The following is a 21,452-nucleotide window of genomic DNA, read 5'->3' on the forward strand; positions in this document are numbered from 1 at the left end:
ATCCTCTTCCCATCTTTACTTCTGAGAGCTGCTGCCACTCCAAGATGCTCTTTTTATACCCTGTCATGTTAATGACCTATTGCCAATTGACCTAATGACCTGTCCCAACATTTTTGAGATGTGCTGCTGTCATGAAATTTCAAAATGTCTCACTTTCGACATTTGATATGTTGTCCATGTTCTACTGTGAATACAATATCAGTTTTTGAGATTTGTAAATCATTGCATTCCATTTTTATTTACAATTTGTACTTTGTCCCAACTTTTTTGGAATCGGGGTTGTACATAACATGGTTCTAGATGTTTTATTTTACTACAAGATACATGCCTATCAGAAATACTGGACAGAGGTGGTCAATTACTGCAGGAGTCTTGGTCAAGGTGGCTCATTGCTATTTAGCCCCTAATGTTCTCCAAGCTTTAACATTAACAGCCCCATGAGCCTTTGCACTCTGGCAAGGCTCCGTGGAACTGGCAACAACTAAAGCGACTGCCTTTTCTGGTTGCTACAATAATAATCCTCCTCCCTGGAACCAAATGTATTTTCAAAATGGAATTAAAGGCCATTTAGATTAAAAAAAAAAAAAAAAAAGTAAAAAAAAGTGACTACCTACAAACATTTTTAATGAAAAAGTACAGTCATTGTTGTATTTTAAAAAAATATTATTTCATGAGCCTGCATGAAAATGCATGGGGTTGCTCAAAATTCCACAGCACACTTCACTTTGTCTCACAGCACACCGGGTATATACTGTCTCATCTCATCATCTCTAGCCGCTTTATCCTGTTCTACAGGGTCGCAGGCAAGCTGGAGCCTATCCCAGCTGACTACGGGCAAAAGGCGGGGTACACCCTGGACAAGTCACCAGGTCATCACAGGGCTGACGCATAGACACAGACAACTTGAGCACTGAGGTGTTACTAGTATTTTTATTAACAGGCAAGTTCCACCACACTGGCTAAAAGAACCGATGTCGGACCGCATTGTGCTCAAACTTGCGATTTACACCACTACTCCACATATCATCTGCTAGAAGAAATTGATATTAATTGGAGCTACCTTCATCTAGTCATCATATTTTGTTTCATAAAAATATACAATCTTTATAATAAAATTTATGACAAACTCACAACCGAGGAGTCTCCACTGTTCTTGGCTTCCTCTCGGTTCACCAGCTCTCCCTGGCAGGGGCCGAAGTGTGCACCTACTGGAACAGTCTCCCCCTTATTAAACACTCCTAGGCCTGCATCAGGAATACTGGACTTCTGGATTTCTAGCCCAGGAGGAAGTGTTTGTCTGGCTCGGTCAGGGACTCCCATGGGAACAGGAGTATCGGGGATGAAGAGGGGTGGTCCATGAACCTCGCATTTGTTGAGGAAGAAGGATTTGCAAACTTCACAGTCTAGGAGTAGAGAAAACACAACAGGAAGAAATGAGGCCCAAATGTGTGTGCAATCTGTGTGTGTCTATCTAAGACCATATACGGTACATTAGTACTGTATAAAGATTATCCTAAGAAAGCTTGCCAGTAAGGTTCACTGAGCATCTGGTTGAGACTAGGTGTCCATCAGGACTGGGATCAAACAGGACACAACAAAGTACCAGTATTGGCAAAAAATATGGAAACACCTACCAAAATGACAAAACACCACAATTTGACCTTTTGTTCTCAAGTTCTCTTAATAAACTAAATATTTTCATCATAACAAACAAATGTTACAAGTACCCAGAGTAAATCATTCTGAAATATCAATATTTGGTATGGAACCCCTTGACACTGAAGTGCACTGACACGATCAGGCATGCTATCATAAAATTTATGAATAAAATCAAGTGGAATTGATCTCCAAATGTCTTGCAACACTTCCCAGAGCTGTGGCAGGTTTGAAGGAGCCCTTTTCACCTTCTCTCGCTCCATGTAGTTCCAGACTTGCTCAATTATATTCATGTCAGGACTTTGAGCTGGCCAATCAAGAATTGTCAAGCTGACATCTTGTTCTTTGTTTTGTAAATACTGTTTAACCATCCCAGCTGTGTGTTTTGGGTCATTATCTTGCTGGAAGATTAAGTTGTTGCCAATGAGAGCTCTTCCAGAAGGCACAGCATGATGGATAAGGATTTGTCTGTACTTGTCAGCAGTGAGGGTCCCATCTATTTTGTAGAGATGACCAACTCCATTGTAGGTGATAGCTCCCTATACTTGCAGGACCCCTCTGCCATGTTTTACTGTGGGAGAAATACAGTTTGCCTTGTATCTTTCTCCCTTTCTGCACCTGACTTACTGTTGCATAGCGTTGCCAAATAATTCAAAATTTCTTCTCATCTGAGAACATGACCCTTTTCCACTGCTCAGAAATCCAACTCCTGTGAATTTTTGGCCAGTTAAGTCTCTTCTGCTTATTTCCACCTCTCAACAAATGTTTTGCACACTGACACATGACCTTTGAGGCCTTCTGCTGAGAGCGTCTTCCTAACCAGGTGTGGGGAGACATCCTTGCCTGTAGCATCTTGGAGGTCCTGTGCCAGTTCCTTGCTGGATTTCTTCCTCTCTCGTAAGGATGTAGTCTTGAGGCACTGGACATCAGCTTTAGTCAACTTTTTCTTCCTTCCTCTGCCTGAAATGTTCTTGATGTTCCCAGTCTTCTGGTGATGCTTGAGGCATTTCCAGACAGCACTGTGGGTCACATGCAGTTTCTTTGCCATGGCTCAATATGAATGGCCCAACTCCCGCAAAACTTTCATCCTAATATGCTGCTGCTCTTCTGTAGTTTCTCTCTCTGATGCCATTTCTGCCTGTTGCCTGGCTGTAGTCAGAGCATAAATACTTTTTCTAATGAATTATTTGTAGAGACCACATGATTTAGTTAATGGTTTTCACCTGTGGAATAATTAGCATATCATGGTAGGATTGCCCAACAAGGAGTGATAAAGGTGGTTTTTGGGGCTAAATTAAACAAAAAGAGATACTATTTCCAATTTTTTTATGATGTTTATCACACAACAATGGCCAAAACTGCTAGTACTTTCATGGGTAAAGTATAAAATTGTGGTTAAAAGGTGTCTCTGTATCTTCATAATGTATTTCAGTTGCCTTCAGTGCAGATTCTGATGTCATTTGCACGGATTAAGTATGCAAAATCGATCTTTTCCTAGGCATTTCCATATTTTGTGCCAGCACTGGATATGAGTATGAGGTTTTTTTTTTACTTCCTTGTGGGAGTAAACAAATGGTCAGATACGAAGCTTGCAGGGCAAAATAAAATGAATGTTCATTAACATGACTGTGGCACTGCATGATGTATTTACAGTATTCTCTTAGGACTTGCCTGGTCAGGGTTGTTTTAAATTCAGCTACTTGTTTGCTTATCTTCTGGGGAACAGAATTTCCCAAATTTGTTATAAAAATCACATGCAAGTACAAACAAAATTAACTGCAGCACGGTGGTGTAATGGTTAGCACGGTTGCCTCATGGCAAGAAGGTTCTGGGTTTGAACCCAGCGGCCGGCGAGGGCCTTTCTGTGTGGAGTTTGCATGTTCTCCCCGTGTCTGTGTGGGTTTCCTCTGGGTGCTCTGGTTTCCCCCACAAACCAGACATGCAGTTAGGTTAACGTGGGACGGCCTTGGGCTGAGGTGCCCTTGAGCATGGTACCGGAGCCCTGACTGCTCCCCGGGCGCTCTGGTGTGGCTGCCCACTGCCCTGGGTGTGTGCGCGCGTGCGCGTGTTCACTGCTTCAGATGGGTTAAATGCAGAGAATGAATTTCACTGTGCTTGAAGTGTGCATGTGACAAATAAAAAGTTTCTTCTTCTGTCCACACAGTAAGTAAATAAATAAATAGTCCAACGCAGTCCAACGAGGAGGAGAACTTGCAAAACTTCACACAGACAGCAACCCGAGCTTAAAATCGAATCCAGGACCCCGAAGCTGCGCCACTGTGATGCCCCGAAATCCATATATTTGGACTCCTGTCTCTCACACCCACTGTCTCTTATTGAACATTCCATTCCAGAGGCATAATGAGGGGCATACTCTCTGTCCTCTATTAAATCACAGCTGGTTGGGATCTTCTGCGAGCTTATGCATGTGGGGAATAGAGCACATAACACTGTCCTCCATGTGTGTTTTGCTATCATGTGACACAGCATGAGCTGCAATTGAAAAAGAGGAGTTTGATGGCTTTACATGTCTTGGAGGAAGTACGTGTTAGCCTTCACTCACATGGTTAGAGAGACCTGGCTTGTGGGTGGATACTAGCAGGTGACCACACTGGATGACAAATGGGTGGAAGACCTATAATCTTCTAATGTGGTGAAGACGTTACGACACATTTATTTAACATTTATGGAAGGAGACCCAGGTATCAGTCAGTAAGTTTCCCAAGATGGAAGAGTCTTCAGGACAGAGGACTTTGTGCTTTCTGGTTTCTCAGTCACACGACATCCCACTTTTTTTTTTTTTTGTCTCAGAATAAAACAAAGGAGTGGCTAGAGAGAATGACAGACATTGTGCAACATTCAATGTAAACAGAAACAAATTAAACATTGAATGTGTCATTCATTAATAAATTCAAAATTGCAATAACAAGCAAATCACTATGGTTTGAGAGGAATCATACATTTTGGGCCATGCTGTAATATGAAAATAAAACCACGCAGCATAGATTTTTTTTTAATACACACCCATCGTGTGATATTCCATGCTTTTTTTTGTTCAGGCTAACATCCTCGGTTTATAATGACTAAAGTATTTTAAATAAATAAATAAACAAACAAAGTTTCTCTCACTCCTTGCTACCATGTTACACGCTCTATAAACAAAGTTCAGACTTTAATCAATAAAAAATCTAAATTTCAATGTCAAATTGTTGATTAAAATTATAAGAGAGACTGAGGCTACATGCCAAATGAACTGTATTGCACTTTTAGTGCACCAGATAGTGTGCAAGGTAGAATAAACAGTGAGTGTTACTGAGCACCAGAGTGGCCTAATGTCTTACAGAGATAGTCTTTATCATCAGGATCTTCCACTTTAACAGAGAGACCTTCAGGTGGGTTGTCGAGATCGTCTCCATAGCTGTAGATATTCAGCTCCAGCGTCTCCTCTTTCTTCACACAGGCTTCTGAGGTCTCTCCATCCATGGATGTCTCGGTTTTCATGTCCTCACACAGCTAAAAATCAAACAAATCTGTTAGGGCGGGATGGTATCCATCCCACTCGGGAAGATGCTGCTCTCATTTCTCGCAGCATAGCTCATAGTCTCAGAACAGGCCTAGTTAATCCACGACAATCCAGAGCCAAGGCCAGGGAGCAGACGGACAGGCTAAACTGTCTGTCTGCTACCTGCACAGAATCATCACACAGGTTTCATTACATTGAGACTGTGCCTGTTCCCCGAGCTATACAAAAAAGTAGAAATACTCAGACTTTGTTCTAATAATCTAATTAATATAAAATTAGATCATACTGACTGTACAGCCGCTGCCAGCACCTTTGACCTACTGTAAAAGGTAAGACTTTTAAATATTTTCTCTCTTATGTCTGAAGCACGAACTGTTAATGAACTTCTTACTGATCAGCAGTTTAATGTACTGTGTTTAAACAGAAACATGGATTAAACCAAAGGAGTCTGTAGCATTAAATGAAACTAGTCCTCCTGGTTGCAGTTATATACACCAGCCTCGTCTAACTGGCAGAGAAGGCATCGCAATTCTTTATAATGATTATCTCGGCATGACACAAAAACCTGGACAGTTAGTATGAAGAACTTCAAATGCATTTGTGGCAGTGGGGGCGTGGCTTAGTGTCAGTTTGTGAATGTAGGGCGGGGCCAGGGAAGGTGAGTGGCAAAGTCAATGCACCTGTTGTCAATTAAATGTGTGTGTGCTCATTGCAGTGACTGTGGAGAACCGAAAAAGAGGGAGAGAGCAGACAGAAGAGATTTCCCCAGACCAAAACACAACTGTGTGTACGCACACGTCTGTGTACCTAAACGGACGTTAAAGCTGAAAAACAACACAAAAATAAAAAGGTGTGTGTGAACGTCGTCTCTCGCCTGCCATGCTTCTGTACTCCACCCACATGAGGGATGTATTAGAGTGGTGCCGAAACCCGGGAGTACAGAAGGGAACCACCACATGAAGTCTTCCCCATTGAAGGATCTCATCCATGCCCTCGCTACTGCCCAGCAGAACCAGAATCAAGCGCTGACCGCCCTCCGGACGGAACAAGAGCAATGCTTTGAAGCCTTGATACTGGCCCAGCAGGAAGATCGCCAAGCGTTCCGGCATCTGCTTGTGTTGTCGGGGACCTCAACCACAGCGGACCCTCCCCACAGCACCCTCACAAAAATGGGCCCGTACAACGATCCGGAAGGCTTTAATTGCTCACTTCAAGCCAGCAGCCGAAGTGTGGGGGTGGCCAGTCGAGCAGCGCGCAGCATGCCTACTTCCGCTCCTGACTGGCGAGGCACAGCCCGCCACACAGCAGCTCGCTGCCGGCAGCCAGCTCATATACACCGACCTGAAGAGAGCCATCCTGTAGTGTGTCGGCCACTCTCTGGAACAACATCGCCAGTGCTCCTGGACACGGACATTGGAGGAGGTCAGCCGGCCGTTCTCATTCGACCAATAGCGGCTGAGGGTGGAAGACCATGACACCAACAGGATCATCGATCTGGTGACACTGGAACAGTTTATCGCTCAACTTCCGGAAGGAACGGCAGACTGAGTCCAGCATCATCGCTCAGTGTCCCTGGAGCAAGCCATCAAGTTGGTGGAGGGCCATCTGATGCTGGTTCCGACAGCAGGCAGATGGGTCACCTCTTCTCCCTTCTCTTCCCGTCCCCCACCACAGAGACAGGGGCTGGCTCCCCACAGCTGGCCCACTGCACCAGTGGTGTCCTCCCGTATTCTCCTTCCGCGTCTGTGATTGAGGAATCACACAGTGACTGGAGCAGCCCGGCGGTCCTGGTACCCAAGACTGATAGATCGGTCTGGTTCTTTGTAAACTATAGAAAAAAGTCAACGTGGTGTCTAAATTCGACACATACCCAATGCCTCGCATTGATGAGTTGCTTGATCGGTTAGATGCTGCTCACTTTTATTCGACACTGGATTTAACAAGGGGATATTGGCAGATCCCCTTGACTCCTCTATCCTGAGAGAAAATGGCCTTTTCCACACCGTTTGGATTACACCAGTTTGGCACGCTTCTTTCTGGGTTATTTGGGGCTCCCGCCACATTCCAGCAGCTCATGGAGAATATCCTCAATCCCCACACTGCCTATGTGGCAATGTACCTTGACGACATTATCGCGTACAGCAACGATTGTCCTCGGCACCTTGAACACCTTAGGGCTGTCCTAGAGTCACTGAGGCATGTGGGTCTCACAGCTAACCCCAAAAAAATGTGCAAGTGGGTGGGTGGAAGTACGGTATCTGGGTTATGGGCAGGTGTATCCCCAAATTGACAAGACTGCTGCGATTGCGGCTTGCCCGAGGCCCAAGACCAAAAAGGGGGTGAGGAAGTTCCTGGGGCTGGCTGGCTACTATCCTAGGTTCATACCTAATTATTCAGATGTCACTAGCCCACTGACTGATCTCACTAAAAAGGGAGCACCAGATCCAGTCCAGTGGACGGAGGAGTGCCAACAGGCTTTCACCAAGGTAAAAGCTGCAGTGTGTGTGTGTGTGGGGGGGGGGGGGGACTTTTACACTCCCCTGACTTCTCTCTCCCCTTCATTTTACAGACAGACGCATCGGACAGAAGGCTGGAGGCCGTTTTGTACCAGAAGGTGGAGAGCAAGGAACTGTAAATCAGCTGCAAGCTCTTGATGCACAGCACCATTAAAGAGGAGTGCCTGGCCATCAAGTGGGCAGTCCTCACCTTCCAATACTACCTGCTGGGGTGCCCTTTCACTCTCTGTTCGGACCACGTGCCCCTCCAGTGACTCCACCGCATGATGGATGCCAATGTGCGGATCACCCATTGGTATCTCACCCTCCAGGAGGTTACATTCGAGGTGGTCCACAGGCCAGGGCACAGATGGTGGTAGCAGACTTCCTGTTCCACTGAAGGGGGAGTCCACTGCAGGATGGATGGCTCCCTGGCCCGAGTCGACCGGTGGGGGTATGTGGCAGTGGGGACATGGCCTAGCAGCAGTTTGAGAATGGAGGGCGGGTCCAAGGTTTCTTTATTTGTACCATACCATAGTACTGGTAAATTCGTTGTGCAGGCAAGAATTCAGTGATCCCAATACAAAATAACAGCTATGTAAAATACATTGTAACAGACAAGACAACAACAGTACACACATCCTAACATATACAATCCTTAAAAGTGTGATCTTTAAAAAGTGCTTCATCATCAACTGTTCAGTATGAACAAAATTATTCACCTCTGGGCCTTACTGTTCAGCAATACAATTGCTGTTGGTACAAAGCTCTTTCTGTACCGTTTTGTCCTTCCCTTTGGGACCCCAAAACGACGACCAGAGCGAAGGAGCTGGAACTCACCATGCAAAGGGTGTGAGCCATCTTTAAGAATACAGGTAGCTTTACGTTGTAACTATGTCATAAAGAGAAGACATGGTGGGTTGAGGCTTCCCAATTAGCCACCCAGCCCATTTATTTGGTTCAGGGAGTTTTTGTCCTGTAGTGACAGATTACCAAACCAAGACATGAAGGCAAAAGATAACAATGACTCAGTAAAAGCATGATAAAATAGGGTCAGCATAGTTTTATCAATGTTAAAACGGAACAATTTCCGAAGATAAAACAACCGCTGATGTCCCCTCTTGCATACTGCTTCGCAGTTCTTGTTAAAAGTCAATTTATCATCAATGACAATCCCAAGATACTTGTAATTATCCACGCGTTCAACAGATTGGCCCTTGATGACTGTGGAATCATAGTTTGGAGCCTGATTTCTAAAATCAATAATCATGTCCTTTGTTTTGGATGTATTAAGCACCAAGAGAGAAAGATCACACCACCTAATAAAATCCTCCAAGACTGGACCATGGCTGTATTCATTATTGTGCAACAAACTTACAATGACGGTATCGTCCGCAAATTTTAAAATGTGCCTGTTTTCATAGACACTCTTACACATATCTGTATAAAGGATAAAAAGTAAGGGAGAGAGAACACATCCCTGAATGAATAAGTTGAACTAGACAATTCCCCTGTGGGAAATCGTGAGAGTGATGCAGTGGGTGTAGCAGTCGCTATTGCAGGAGTTGTACTGTACTGTGTGAATGTGTGACTTGCTATGATGCTGTGATGCTATGATCATGTGTGTGTTTGAGAGAAAGAGAGCAGCCCCTCCCCCATCTGCTCCCTGACTGGAGCTGGCTGCTTTGGTGACGGTGCTCAGGTGCAGAGCAGAGACATAAGATTACAGGCAAAGAGAGCTTTTTCTCAGATTTCCTTCTCATCGAACAACGGCGATTTACACGAAAATGAAAGGAGCTATTCACAAAATTCTTTCACACTGAGCGCTACAAGGCGCTCATGAACACATTGATGTAATTTTTTTGTCCCTAGTGTAAAAAATGTGGACAACAGAGCGAGTTGAAAACAACTGACATTTCTGATTTTGTAGTAAAATCACTGTCGGGATTATAATGGGAGTTAATGGAGCAGTTGGGCTGTGAACCTGCCACTTTGAGGCTTCTTGTGCGAAAACTGTAAATCCTATCGTTTAGGTAGACACATCGTGTGAATCAAGACAAGTGTGACTCCAACTTTTGAGAAAATTATGTGTAGAGTGCAGAGCATTTTTTAAGGATTTTCCACTAGGAGACCAAATGGCCTGGGCAATACAATCACAGGCCCCAGAGTCCATGCGGCTGCACCGCTGCAGCATATTCGGTGATGCAAAGACAGGTTTTTAATTTGGGCACCATGGCGAGCCTAAAAATGTTTTTTTTTTTTACTATTTTCGCGCGTAGCGTGCCGAAAATTTTGACGTATCATTTTTAGTAAGTTTAACCAATTATAAATATATATCAAGCAATAAAAATAATAGAAATTACATAATCATGTGCAAGTATAAAGTAGTGCTGTATCTAAAAAGTCAAAAGTTTTCTCCAACATTCTGAATAAATAAAAAAGACAAAAATATTTTGTAAGCCTAATTATGATCACAGCATCTATTTGGGCGCACATCTATTTCAATTCAACTTCCAATATAATTTGGTATAAATTAATTTGGGCATAAATGGGATAAAAATAATTTTCACTTAAGTTTAAAAATAAGCTGGTACAAAGCAGATTACATAAAAGTCTCACATAAAATATGTAATAAAAATCCATAACATACCTGGCAACTGTAAGGCAGCTGTTGCAGACGACAAGTCAATGACCTCGACCTTGTCAACAATATCGTCTGATGTCTTCTGACTGTTCTGTCGTGTGATAAACCTCCCCATTCCCCCGCCTGTAGACTTAATAATGCCATCGATTGTGCGTTTTCCATGAATATATGAACTACTGTTCTTATTATGTGATTTACCAGTTGTCTTAAGGGCTCTGCATGCTCTTGCGACAAGGCTTTCGCAGATAGCTTTTCACAGACAGTTGTAATTTATTGTTGAGTGGGGAGTAATAGGCGTGCACGATGTTATTCACCGCCACAACGCAAGGGGGCGTGAAGTTACGAAATCGCTAGGAGTAGTTGGTGGGTGTGGTTAGTGGAGTGTTTATCCTCGCTGTCCTTATAATGACTAGAACTGGAGCCGTATAGATGTACGTACTTCCTCACTTCCTCAATCAACCGCTCTTCGTGCTGCTCCATCTTTGCTCGTGTTTTTAAAAATGGCGGTCGTGAAAACAAACCAAACCGGGAAAGTAGGGAAGCGGAAGTGTGTGTACAGCGGATGTAGAGTGGACCAATCAGAGCCCTCTTGTCTGCGACGCTGTCTGTGAGGCTGTCTGTGGTGGTCACAATTTTTGGAAGGTGCACGTAGAGCATCTGCGAAGGGGGGGGGCTTCGCAGACGCCATCTGCGACGCCATCTGCGAGGACTGGGTTGTCAGCATAAATTGGCCTTTAGGTCTACCACGACCCGGCATGACGACCACTTGTCAATCTATACTATCAACAGTATCACAAACCGACAGCCACGTGTTATCATGAATCGTTGAGAATTTCACAACATAAACAAAGGAAGTATATTTTATGACATTCAGACGTCAGAGACTCAGACACGGTTTACGGTAATCGCTAGACGCATTTCATGTTCACTTCATGTTATGAAGTGACTGAACAACAAATTGAAATATATATGCCAAAAAATGACATTTAACAATAATTTAAAAATATTTTGGGTTCTCCACCCTTATGAAACAGGATATTTTCTTCTAATTTGGCCGATTTTCGTAAGTTCTATTTTGGGCCTTTTGACAAGCCCGTAATTTGGGCACCGTTATACGGTATGTAATTGGGTCTGTATTTGCCCTTGTGTTATGTCAAAGACACTCAAAGTTACACAGTAATGACATCAGATTCTGACATCAGCCATCTCAGTAACCAAATTTTAGTTTTGTTTTTCTTAACCAACATGATCGTCTGTATATCTTATAACATATATCTTCATTTTCCTTGTTAAATGTATACTTACATGGTACTTGGTTAATTAATTGCAACTGATTGAACCAAATGATAAGACATAACTTGGTTTAAAATTTGGTCTCCCAGTGAAGCTGGTTTTGCATTGACTAGGAGACCAAATCTGGCCACTGGGAGAACATTTGGTCTCCCAGTAACTATGTTAAAAAATGCTCTGGGAGAGTGAAATTTGTGGCTGAAAACACAGTTTTAATGAGAAATGTAGAGCATTTTTTTTAAAGCTGTGTACACTCTAGCTCACTCTAGCTCGACTGCATAGACACTCATTATAAAGTCTGAATTTCTCCAGAATTGATCATGGTGATTGATCTGCGACTGATCAAAAAGTATACAACCTAGCAAAAAAAGCTGAATGGCAGATCCACACAGGAGAAGTTTGTCTCCGTTTTAAAGTTTGAATCATGTCTCCAGGTGAAAGCATGCCAGAGCAGCGGATGTTTGAAAAACGTTGAAAATGTGCGATTTTTTTCATTTATTCCCATAGAAATTAATGGAAAATTTTGCGTGATTTTTTTCACGACTAAAAATCGTAGAATTCTGAACAAAGTAATAGCACACCGAGTCCGATCGAGCCGCACGTTTTGATGTATTGTTTGTCTGTGTGCGATGTACGGTTATTGGGTTATTTGAAATCGAAATTTGTACGGAAGATGAATAAGTTTAAGAAGAAACACGCAGAAGAAGAGTTTGCAGTGCCTAATAAAGCCCTGCGTATAAAACCAGCCCTGAGTTAAAGTAAGAGGTTTCATTGCTGCCAGAGCTAATTGTTAGACACAGTTCTCTCTCTCCAGGGATCAGAGGCTTCGAGCTCAACACCATACGATTCTTCCAACAACAAGACCTCCCGGTTCGGGAAACCATGCCTAAAACAGTCCCCTATGATTTCATCCATTTTCATTTTCAGTGTGTAAAGCTTTCTGCTCAACACACTGCAGAGGGGGTGATTCTGCCTGATTAGCTTAACAACAACAACAATAATAATAATAATAATAATAATAATAATAATAATAATAATAATAATTAAAAAAAATAAAAACCCCGAGAAAAAAAAGTCTGTGAGAAATCAAGTTGAAATTTTGAGAAATAAAAAGTTGGAATTGCGAGGAAGTTGCAATTTAGAAGAAAAAAGAAAGCGATGGAAATGAACTTGAAGTGAAGATTTAAATACTTTCAATATACAACTAAACAGGTTAGCCAAACTACAACTCTCTCCTGAGTGGATAAATAGTGCACTATCTAGGGTGCACACGGCATTATTTCATACTGAACGGAGTTCCTAAAACAGTAAAGTGGAGATATATTTGGGATTCGACCACACACCTTCAGTTTAACTTACCTCAGGGTTTTAAATCCTCAGAGCCAGACACAATAACGTGCTTTTATTTTTATAACTCGAGGGGCTAAAGGGTTTTAAATCCTCAGAGCCAGACACAATAACGTACTTTTATTTTTATAACTCGAGGGGCTAAAGCGGCTCAGACGAGCAGCGGTTTTTTCTTCTCCAGTCTTTTCTGGCGGTTGGAGAAGCAGCTACTGGACGCGTTACCGCCACCACCTGGACTGGAGCGGAGTTTCAGGGTGGAGGACGCCTATCCCAGCCGAACCCAAAAGCCAGTATCTCACTGGGCTGCGACAAATTGCGAACGTCATGCGCGAGAGAGTTTCAAAAGCTGGCCCGTAGCCAGGGGGGATCGGAGGGTTCGTTCGATCCCCCCCCCCCGCGACACCGCACCCCCCCCCCCTCAAGATTACTCAAGATTTATTCATTTGTTCATGTCCGATGAATATAAATTGATGCACATTTAAATTTACAATATCAAATCCAGACTAATCAAAAAAGAAAAGTAGACTAAGTGAGGACGAGTTAGAAAAACGGGTTCATTTCTCCTATGTTTATGTTTACACGTTTTGTTCAGACTGCTTTACACCCCAATCCAGTGGGTGGCGGTAATGCCCCCATTAGACCCCTTTCACTGACGTCACCCGAAACCGGAAGTAAACAAACCCTGCGCCATATTGGAAGACCATAAACTCGTGATTAGGGGGAAATAACGGCAGCGTGCGGTATGTGAACCCACGAGGCACTTGGTTCATCAAAAACCTACAATGGTAAACTTTTGTGCTGTGTTAGGGTGTTCAAGGAGCTTTCTGCCGGGAGACAGAGAGAGGATTTAGCTGCTTTATGCAGAGCGGATCTGAATACTTCAAGTCTATTTTGTTACTGGTAAGTCACTAGGCTAGAGTGTTGTAGAACATTTTTTTTAAATGTTTACTGAATAAAAACATCCTTAATTTTATCAAATATTCTCTACTCTATATTTCATTTCTTTCTTTTGTTTTAATTTTCCTCCCTCCATCCCTCTTTGGATTTTAAATAAGCATGGTGAAGTTGGTTTCAGGTTGGATATTCGTTGGATATTCGTTGGATATTCAGATATCAGTGAAATACTGTTGGTTTCGGTTTCAGGTTGGATATTCGTTGGATATTCAGATATCAGTGAAATACTGTTGGTTTCAGGTTGGTTGGATATTCGTTGGATATTCAGATATCAGTGAAATACCATTGTTTTTCAATGGGGAAACACTTTTTTTCCAAAAGCTTTTTTCAATAGCTTTGACATAAAGTGACCTTGGAACCCCAAACTTTGCAGCATGCATCACCTATAGACAGGCTTTTAGGCAGGATTTTTTTTTAGGGAGTCTAACTTTTTTGCAGGTGTCACTGTATGTGGCGAGGTGTAGCGGCGCGTTGAGCGCCGCTGGCACGAGTGTTTTAGGGGGTTCCGGGGGTACTTCCCCGGAAAATTTTGAAATTTCTAATGCTCTCAAATGCTATTTCCTTCATTTTGACAGCAAATTTTGAGCAATACAGCCAAGTGTTTTTGCCTTTGTTACAACATTCTTGTATCAATAGTAAGGCTGGACTGGGGGGAGGCATGTGTGCATGGAAAAATTCAAGCCAGATTCATTTTAGGTAAAACAACTTTCTTTAATGTCTTAATGTAAACAAAATGGTTTCACTGCAATAGGGTCCCTTTCAATGTACAAAGGAAGCTGCAAGTCTCAGGTACGACTGGAAGGTGGTATTTCTACTTTATGTCATTGTGTTCAAAAGATATGGGCTGTCAAACACACTTTGACAGATTGTGACACCCTATAGGGTTGGTTGTCACAATGTTATTTCAATGGGGCGGTACAGGAACCGAAAATACATACATATTTTTGAGAATTATGTAAAAATGTTAAAGAAAATGTATTCAAAATACATGTAGGTATAACAGATTGGTAATACAATATCAACTTTGGGAACACCAAAACAAAATACACTGCAAACTGTGTATATTTTTAATGAATATTATTATTAAAATGGGTATATTTCTGGGATTTTTTGAGCTGGAGTTGCATATTAAGCATGACAAATTAGCTATAAAGCTTTCTGATCGCAGAATACTACATAAATAAAGCTTGTTGTAGCTGTGTTTGTCTCAGTCAGTAGTACACCTATTGCAATTGCATTACATGTGACAACCAACCCCGAACACAGTGTGACAACCAACCCCGGCTGACCAGTTTTGCTTTCAAAGCCGCTAGCGTCCAAAGATTTAGTATAACAAAGAAAAAAACACACAGGAAATATGGCTAAGTCTTCAAACATTATAATGGTATTCGTTTTTTCAATAGAAACCCATTAATTACAAAGCTAGAAGGTAAAAACCAAGGTACTAAAAATTTACATTTAGGTATGAAAAACCTTCAAATTGTTCTCACCTTTGAAATGCATGCAGGATTTATTCGGGATAAATAACATGTCAGGTAAGGCCGGTTTTCTATAGACCACATTCCACATTTAGCTGCGGCAATATAGTCTACGGCTATATTGTCTGGATATTTATGCCAGTGTCTCCTAGGCATACATCTTTTCCCCCTCTGCTCTGGGAACGCATATTACAAGTCCTTTGTACACCAAATTTATTTAATAACCCATTTATTTATAACGAGGGCTCTCACAACTTTGAAATTAGTGCAGCCATAGAAACGCGTGTTTCTGTAGCTCTGCGGCGGGTGCCTATATTTTGTACTCTGGGCTCGTGCTGTTGCTATGGTAACCCTGGGCGTCTTCGGGAAAGACAGCTGTCAAAGCGAGACTTCTGAAATTTCCAAAATGGCGGTGTCAACAAAGCTTGTAGATCCTCGGAAAGCTCAGACTCGGCGATTTTTTAACATATTCAGCTAAGTTACCGGACATAACACGGGCGGAAATATTAGGGCGTCTTTAGGGCGTCGTACTAAAAAGTAGGGCGTCCAATTTCTTGTTTTTTTCAGTACAGGGCGTCGAAAAGACGCCCAGACGCCCCTCTATCTAAAAGCCTGCCTATAGAGGCGCAATAGGGCACACCCCAAATTATTGGATTTTAGTTCCTCTTCAATGTATATCTCCATCAATTTAAAATACCATTGTTTTTCAATGAGGAAACACTTTTTTTTTTCTCAATAGCTTTGACATAAAGTGACCTTGGGACCCCAAACTTTGCAGCATGCATCACCTATACAGGCGCAATAGGGCACACCCAAAATTATTGGATTTTAGTTCCTCTTCAATGTATATCTCCATCAATTTAAAATACCATTGTTTTTCAATGGGGAAACACTTTTTTTTTTTCAATAGCTTTGACATAAAGTGACCTTGGAAACCCAAACCTTGCAGCATGCTTCAGCTACATAGGCTCAATGAGGCACACCCCACATTTTGGATTGTAGTTCTTCTTCAATGTATATCTTCACCAATTTAAAATACCACTGTGTTTCAATGGGGAAACCCATTTTTTCAATAGCTTTGACATATAGTGACCTTGGAAACCCAAACCTTGCAGCATGCTTCAGCTCCATGGTCCTAATAAGGCACACTGCAAATTATTGGAATTTAGTTCCTCTTCAACATATATCTTCATCGAATTAAAATGCCATTGTTTTTCTATGGGAAAACCCTTTTTTTCAATAGGTTTGACATAAAGTAATCCTGGGACCCCAAAACTAGCAGCATGCTTCAGCTACATAGGACCAATAAGGCACACCCCAAATTATTAGAACTTTATTTTCCTTCAATGTATATACACATTAATTTAAAATACCACTGCTTTTCACAGGGGAACCCAAAATTTTAAATATACATTCACATGATCTTTCACATGACCCAATCTGTCAATATGTTTCACACAAAGTGACAAACGTTGCAACATGTTTAAACCACATGGTACCACTAAAGCACAACACACATTTATTCACACAAAACACAAAGCCATTTTTGTTTTTTTAAGCTGTCCAATGTTGCCTTCACCATGTTGAGACAAAGAGCATGAAACCAACGGTCACATGCGTCGCACTGGATCTGTTGAATGAAACAAATCCATCACTGCACATTCAGTTGTGGACATAATTTTGCCCTTTGAGAAAGGCACTTTACCTTACTCTGCATTGCATATTGCATATGGTACTGTAAGTATGTAGATTGTATTGATAAAAGGCAGCTAAATGCATAATTGATTGTTTCTACAGACATCATATAATCATGTCATTTCACATTTAATTTGGCTCGACTCACCCAGTCTGTGTAAGAAGCCGCGTTCCCAGGGGCCTTGTCCGTTCCACACATGCCGCATTCATTTTCAAAGACTGCAAAGTGCATTTGTGCAGTACATTAAATCAGAGGATATGTGTTGAGCATTTAATTTACTGAGATACTCTTGGTACTCTAGTGTACCTGACGCTTTGAGGACTTGGAGAGCCATAAATCTTCTCGCTTCTGCCATGGCTCTCTTTGTTGTGTCGAATTGTATTGTCGGAACGTCTGGGAAAGCTTCCATCACTGCTATGGCCATCTAAATGAACACATTAAAAATGTCTTCGCAATTGATCACTAAAACATTGTGCATGCAGGGTGCAATAGTATATAAAATGAACAGTAGATATTTATCTTTGGGACAAAGAAACGTTTGAGACAAATGGAAGATTGTGAATTAAAGGAAAGTAGTCTACTACCATTTCAAAAATGTTCAATCCAATAACAAGATGGAGAATTGTGTATAGAAAGCATGTCAGTGGTTAAAACGGTCAGCGGTTGTCAGCGGTTAAAAAAAACAGGCTGTAAAAGTTGAATAATTTTAAACACAAGGAAAAATATTTCTAAATGAATTATATTGACTGCCAACATGAATGTACTGTACAGATAAAAGGACAACACAGAGGGGCTGCTTCACTCAGAAGTAAAGATGTGGGGGGATTAATTACTTATGTATTACATAAGAAGTGGCCAAAGTTCATACAGGAAACTCTGTGTTGCCGTAATTAGGCTGATGTCATGATGCCATTTTGAATTCAATTCTGAGAGTTTCCTGTTTGAAATAATGAGTGACCAAGATTTGTTCCAACTTTTTCTGTTTTGGGGTTGTATTTCCACTTACTTTTATAACAATGACACCACAACTGCACCCATCCTGCTGAACTGGGTGAGCCATGACAGCACCTTTCCAAGGGATGTCCACCCAGTCGGTATTGCCGTGGCAGGCTCTCCTCATTTTTAAGTATTCGCTAAAGACATATGTGATTTAGTAGGTTCTTTAGACGATACAATACGAATTAAACAATAGCAACTATGTTTAGGAATGAACATGCTGTGCTCCCCCTATCCTCTCAGCTCATGTGCTCCTAAACACTGTCCATGTACTCCCATCTTTACATAGTACATGAGCTCCCACCCCAACACTGAGTACCCTCTCACACCTCAGACACATAAAGTAGACCCCAATTACCTCATTCCCCTTCACATCACATACAAAACAAAGAAGTGTCAAAAAGGAAGTAAAAGTAGTTTGGAAAGTAAAACCCCTGCCACGTTTTACTTCCAACACAGGTGACTTCCCTGAGTGGCTGATCTACCTGTCCACCTATCCACCTGCTGGTTGGATCAGAGTTGTGGCAGGGTTTTAATTTGGTCTTTTTTACTTTTACTTGTTTGAAACCTCTGCATACATATGCATATTTGCTGCCCATATTCCCTTCCTGCCACACACACAGTCCATGTTGCCCAACAGAGTAGTGTATGTTCTTCCATATACTCCCATATTCTCCACACACAGCCTATGCACTGCCCAACCACACCATTTTGCACTTTATGCATTATTAAAGCACTTTATGGTACTTGTGTATGCATGTAACAAACAAAATCCTTGTCACTTTGTCATTATCATTTTATCTTTTTCTATTTTCTTAAATATTGCTTGTGGGGGAATTGCTGTTATTTGATCTAAATGTGATTGATTACAAAGCATCTAAATAATTACAAAAATAACAAAAATAAACCTTACCGTATTCTCTGGGCAGCAACACATGAGTCCTTGTGTTCATTGGATGCTGGTGATGGGTCGCACACAAAAACTCTGGCAGAATTTGCATGTATGTACTGTGAAATAACAGAGGGTATTATGCAACTAATATTTACAGCTATTTCTCAATATGGTAAACATGTAAATGATTGCTGATGACTAGTGCCACAAACCAGTGCATTCCAGTGGTTATTTCTGACGTGGATGAATGATATAATGGCTTCATAGTTGTCAAAGTTTACCTATAACATTGAAACATCAATGTTTAATGACAGATGAAAGTGTAACTGGGGTTATTCGTCAAGACTGTGTGGTGTGTCCTGTTTACCATATTTGATAGAGATATTCATGTAGAAATACCTGGTAATTATTGAACTATTCCCATAACACAACATGCCATCAGAGGCAGACACTGAGCATTACCTTCGGTAAACTTTGGCGGCGTACAGACGCCCTGTCCCCAGTCAGAATTACTCCAGCAGTGTAGTGGTCCATTAGATAAATTCTGTCAGCCACATTCAATGCGAAAGCATTGATGTGCATCAGTGCCTGAATAATCTGGCAACATAAGAAAATGTTTCACTAATAAAGTATTCTCACACACCTTGGTCATATGAAAACAAACCACATTTTGTCAATGGAAATAACATAATTATGGCTTATTCATAGTATTTGGCTCACTGAGTAATAGCTATAAGCTTTCATTATGTTTCCATTATTCAAAGGTGCCAGAGGCATGCAGTTCCCAATTCATCTGCCAGGCATGTCAGTTTGAAGCAAATGTAAAGATGGCAAAACAAGGAATGAAAGGCAAAGGAGAAGAAAAGATGCCTACCTCGCCCGTCAACCACTGATGTGGTTTCAATGAACACAACTCACTATGGTGTACGAATATGCTTCGACCCTTAATCTGCGATGGGAGCACTGACACGACCACCTCTGTCGGCCTCTTCTTCCACAACACATCAAGCTAAAAAGAAAGTCAGAATAAACATGTATTTTATGGATTGCATGTGGATAAAAGTAGTTTATTTGGTTAGGTTCTAGAATGTTCATTAAAAAAAAATAAACTTTACCTGAGAGTCTTCAACCTCTTTTGGCTCGACTTTTACCTTCCTGTTTGGTACTGTCTTGCCCTTTGGCTTAGGAAGTTGTGTTGGTGGATTGAAATACTTGGATTTCCTCTTCGAGCTTCCAGAGGAGGTGGCCCGCTTGGACCACTGTTCTTCTGGGTCATCCTCTGACTTCAGACAGCTTCTGAGGTTTCCACCAAGTATCTCCATTGGCAGGCTGTGTTGCATTAAATGCTCGACATATCTTCCCTGCACTGAGGTGAACATTTTCGAAATGAACTCAGCAGGTCTGAGGTGTGTCTTCTTGCCAAGGATGCGATGTTTGACTAATCCAAACCAGAGCTCAGCATGGCAGTTGGTGTCCCTTGTTTTGTATGGCCCTGTTCCTATGGTGGTTCCATCTATGTGCCGTGAAAGGTCACCAAGGAGTACACCACTCCACAAGCTAAAAATTCCCATGTAGGTCTTTAACAAGACATCAATGATCCCAGGGCAGTGGTAATGGTTGTCTTCATCTACTGCTTGATCACACATTACATCACATTTTGCTTGCTCCCTTCTTTGAGCAAAAACCGCAGTAAATGGTGACCTAGCCAGAATGCCCTTGTTGGGGTCACTGGAATTCCTTGTCCTCTTCTCCTCTGTTTCGTACATGTCTTCAAAAGACAGGTCTTCACATTTCAAAATGCAGTGGTCGAGGTACTGCTTGCTGTTGTGGACTGACTCTGTGAGTTGCTCTGCACAAAAACATACAGCCATGTGGTAGAAGACCTCAAGGGCCTCTTGCATTGTAGTGCAATTTAACAAGAAAGCAAAGCAGTATGTGGCATACTCCTTTAAGCCTTTGTCCGATGTTTGTCTCCCAAATGATTGTGACACTGCCTTCAGTATGTGCGCAGAGCACAAATGGAGCACAATGAAAGGGGTCTGTTTCCCTGTACCAATCACAATTGAAAATGTTCTGTCGAGATAGCCAGAGATGTCCTCATGGTTGCAGGCCAGAAGAACACTATTGATCAGGGCCCAACTGTAATCGGTTTCCATCTGGGCTACTCTCCTCCCTGTCATTTGACGCATTCTCCTGAAAAACTCCATCAGCCAATGAGATATTGAGGGCACTGTGTGGCTGTTGGTGACAAGTTCTGCCACAGGAAGAGGTGGCTTGTCCTTGCCCGCACCCGGCAGGACCAGGGCATAGTAAAGTACTCTCTTAGACTGGTTGGGGAGCTTCTGCACCACTCCACCTGTGGCATCAAGGTAGAGGCATGTTTCCATAGATTGTTTTAAATGTGCACACAAAATTTGGAGGCCTGCATTTGTGTACAAGTGAGCTGCAAATGGCTCTATCTGCAATAACTGCAAATAACCA

The 21,452-nt window shown here is 42.0% G+C and overlaps 2 protein-coding genes and 1 long non-coding RNA gene across 4 annotated transcripts in view; all 3 read right to left on the reverse strand.

The window, feature by feature from the left end:
• Positions 1-13,260, reverse strand: part of LOC132901306 (histone-lysine N-methyltransferase PRDM7-like) — a 45,971-nt gene extending 32,711 nt beyond the window's left edge. The window contains exons 1-3 of one of the 2 annotated variants that reach the window (XM_060943613.1): positions 12,968-13,260; positions 4,998-5,169; positions 1,132-1,403 (exon numbers count right to left, since the gene is read on the reverse strand). In XM_060943613.1, the coding sequence (XP_060799596.1) occupies positions 1,132-1,403; positions 4,998-5,157 (432 nt within the window). In that variant the 5' untranslated portion in view covers positions 5,158-5,169; positions 12,968-13,260. Of the gene's footprint in view, positions 1-1,131; positions 1,404-4,997; positions 5,170-10,324; positions 10,623-12,967 lie in introns of those variants that run through there. The other variant, XM_060943612.1, reaches the window with a different exon arrangement.
• A 3,595-nt stretch (positions 13,261-16,855) lies between these two features.
• LOC132864588 (lysine-specific demethylase 5B-B-like) lies at positions 16,856-19,086 on the reverse strand. Its single transcript, XM_060898009.1, has 5 exons — positions 18,993-19,086; positions 18,090-18,216; positions 17,390-17,507; positions 17,231-17,301; positions 16,856-17,017 (listed from the first exon to the last, which is right to left on the reverse strand). The coding sequence occupies exons 2-5, from the start codon at positions 18,201-18,203 to the stop codon at positions 16,907-16,909; spliced, it is 414 nt and encodes a 137-aa protein (XP_060753992.1). The 5' UTR covers positions 18,204-18,216; positions 18,993-19,086; the 3' UTR covers positions 16,856-16,906.
• Positions 19,087-19,194: 108 nt separating this feature from the next.
• Positions 19,195-19,927, reverse strand: LOC132864589 (uncharacterized). Its single transcript, XR_009650235.1, has 3 exons — positions 19,846-19,927; positions 19,434-19,568; positions 19,195-19,252 (listed from the first exon to the last, which is right to left on the reverse strand). It is a non-coding gene; the product is annotated as an uncharacterized LOC132864589 (long non-coding RNA).
• Positions 19,928-21,452: the final 1,525 nt, after the last annotated feature.

Source organism: Neoarius graeffei, chromosome 17 (genome assembly GCF_027579695.1).
Source record: "Neoarius graeffei isolate fNeoGra1 chromosome 17, fNeoGra1.pri, whole genome shotgun sequence".
In the NCBI taxonomy this organism is placed as follows: domain Eukaryota; kingdom Metazoa; phylum Chordata; class Actinopteri; order Siluriformes; family Ariidae; genus Neoarius; species Neoarius graeffei.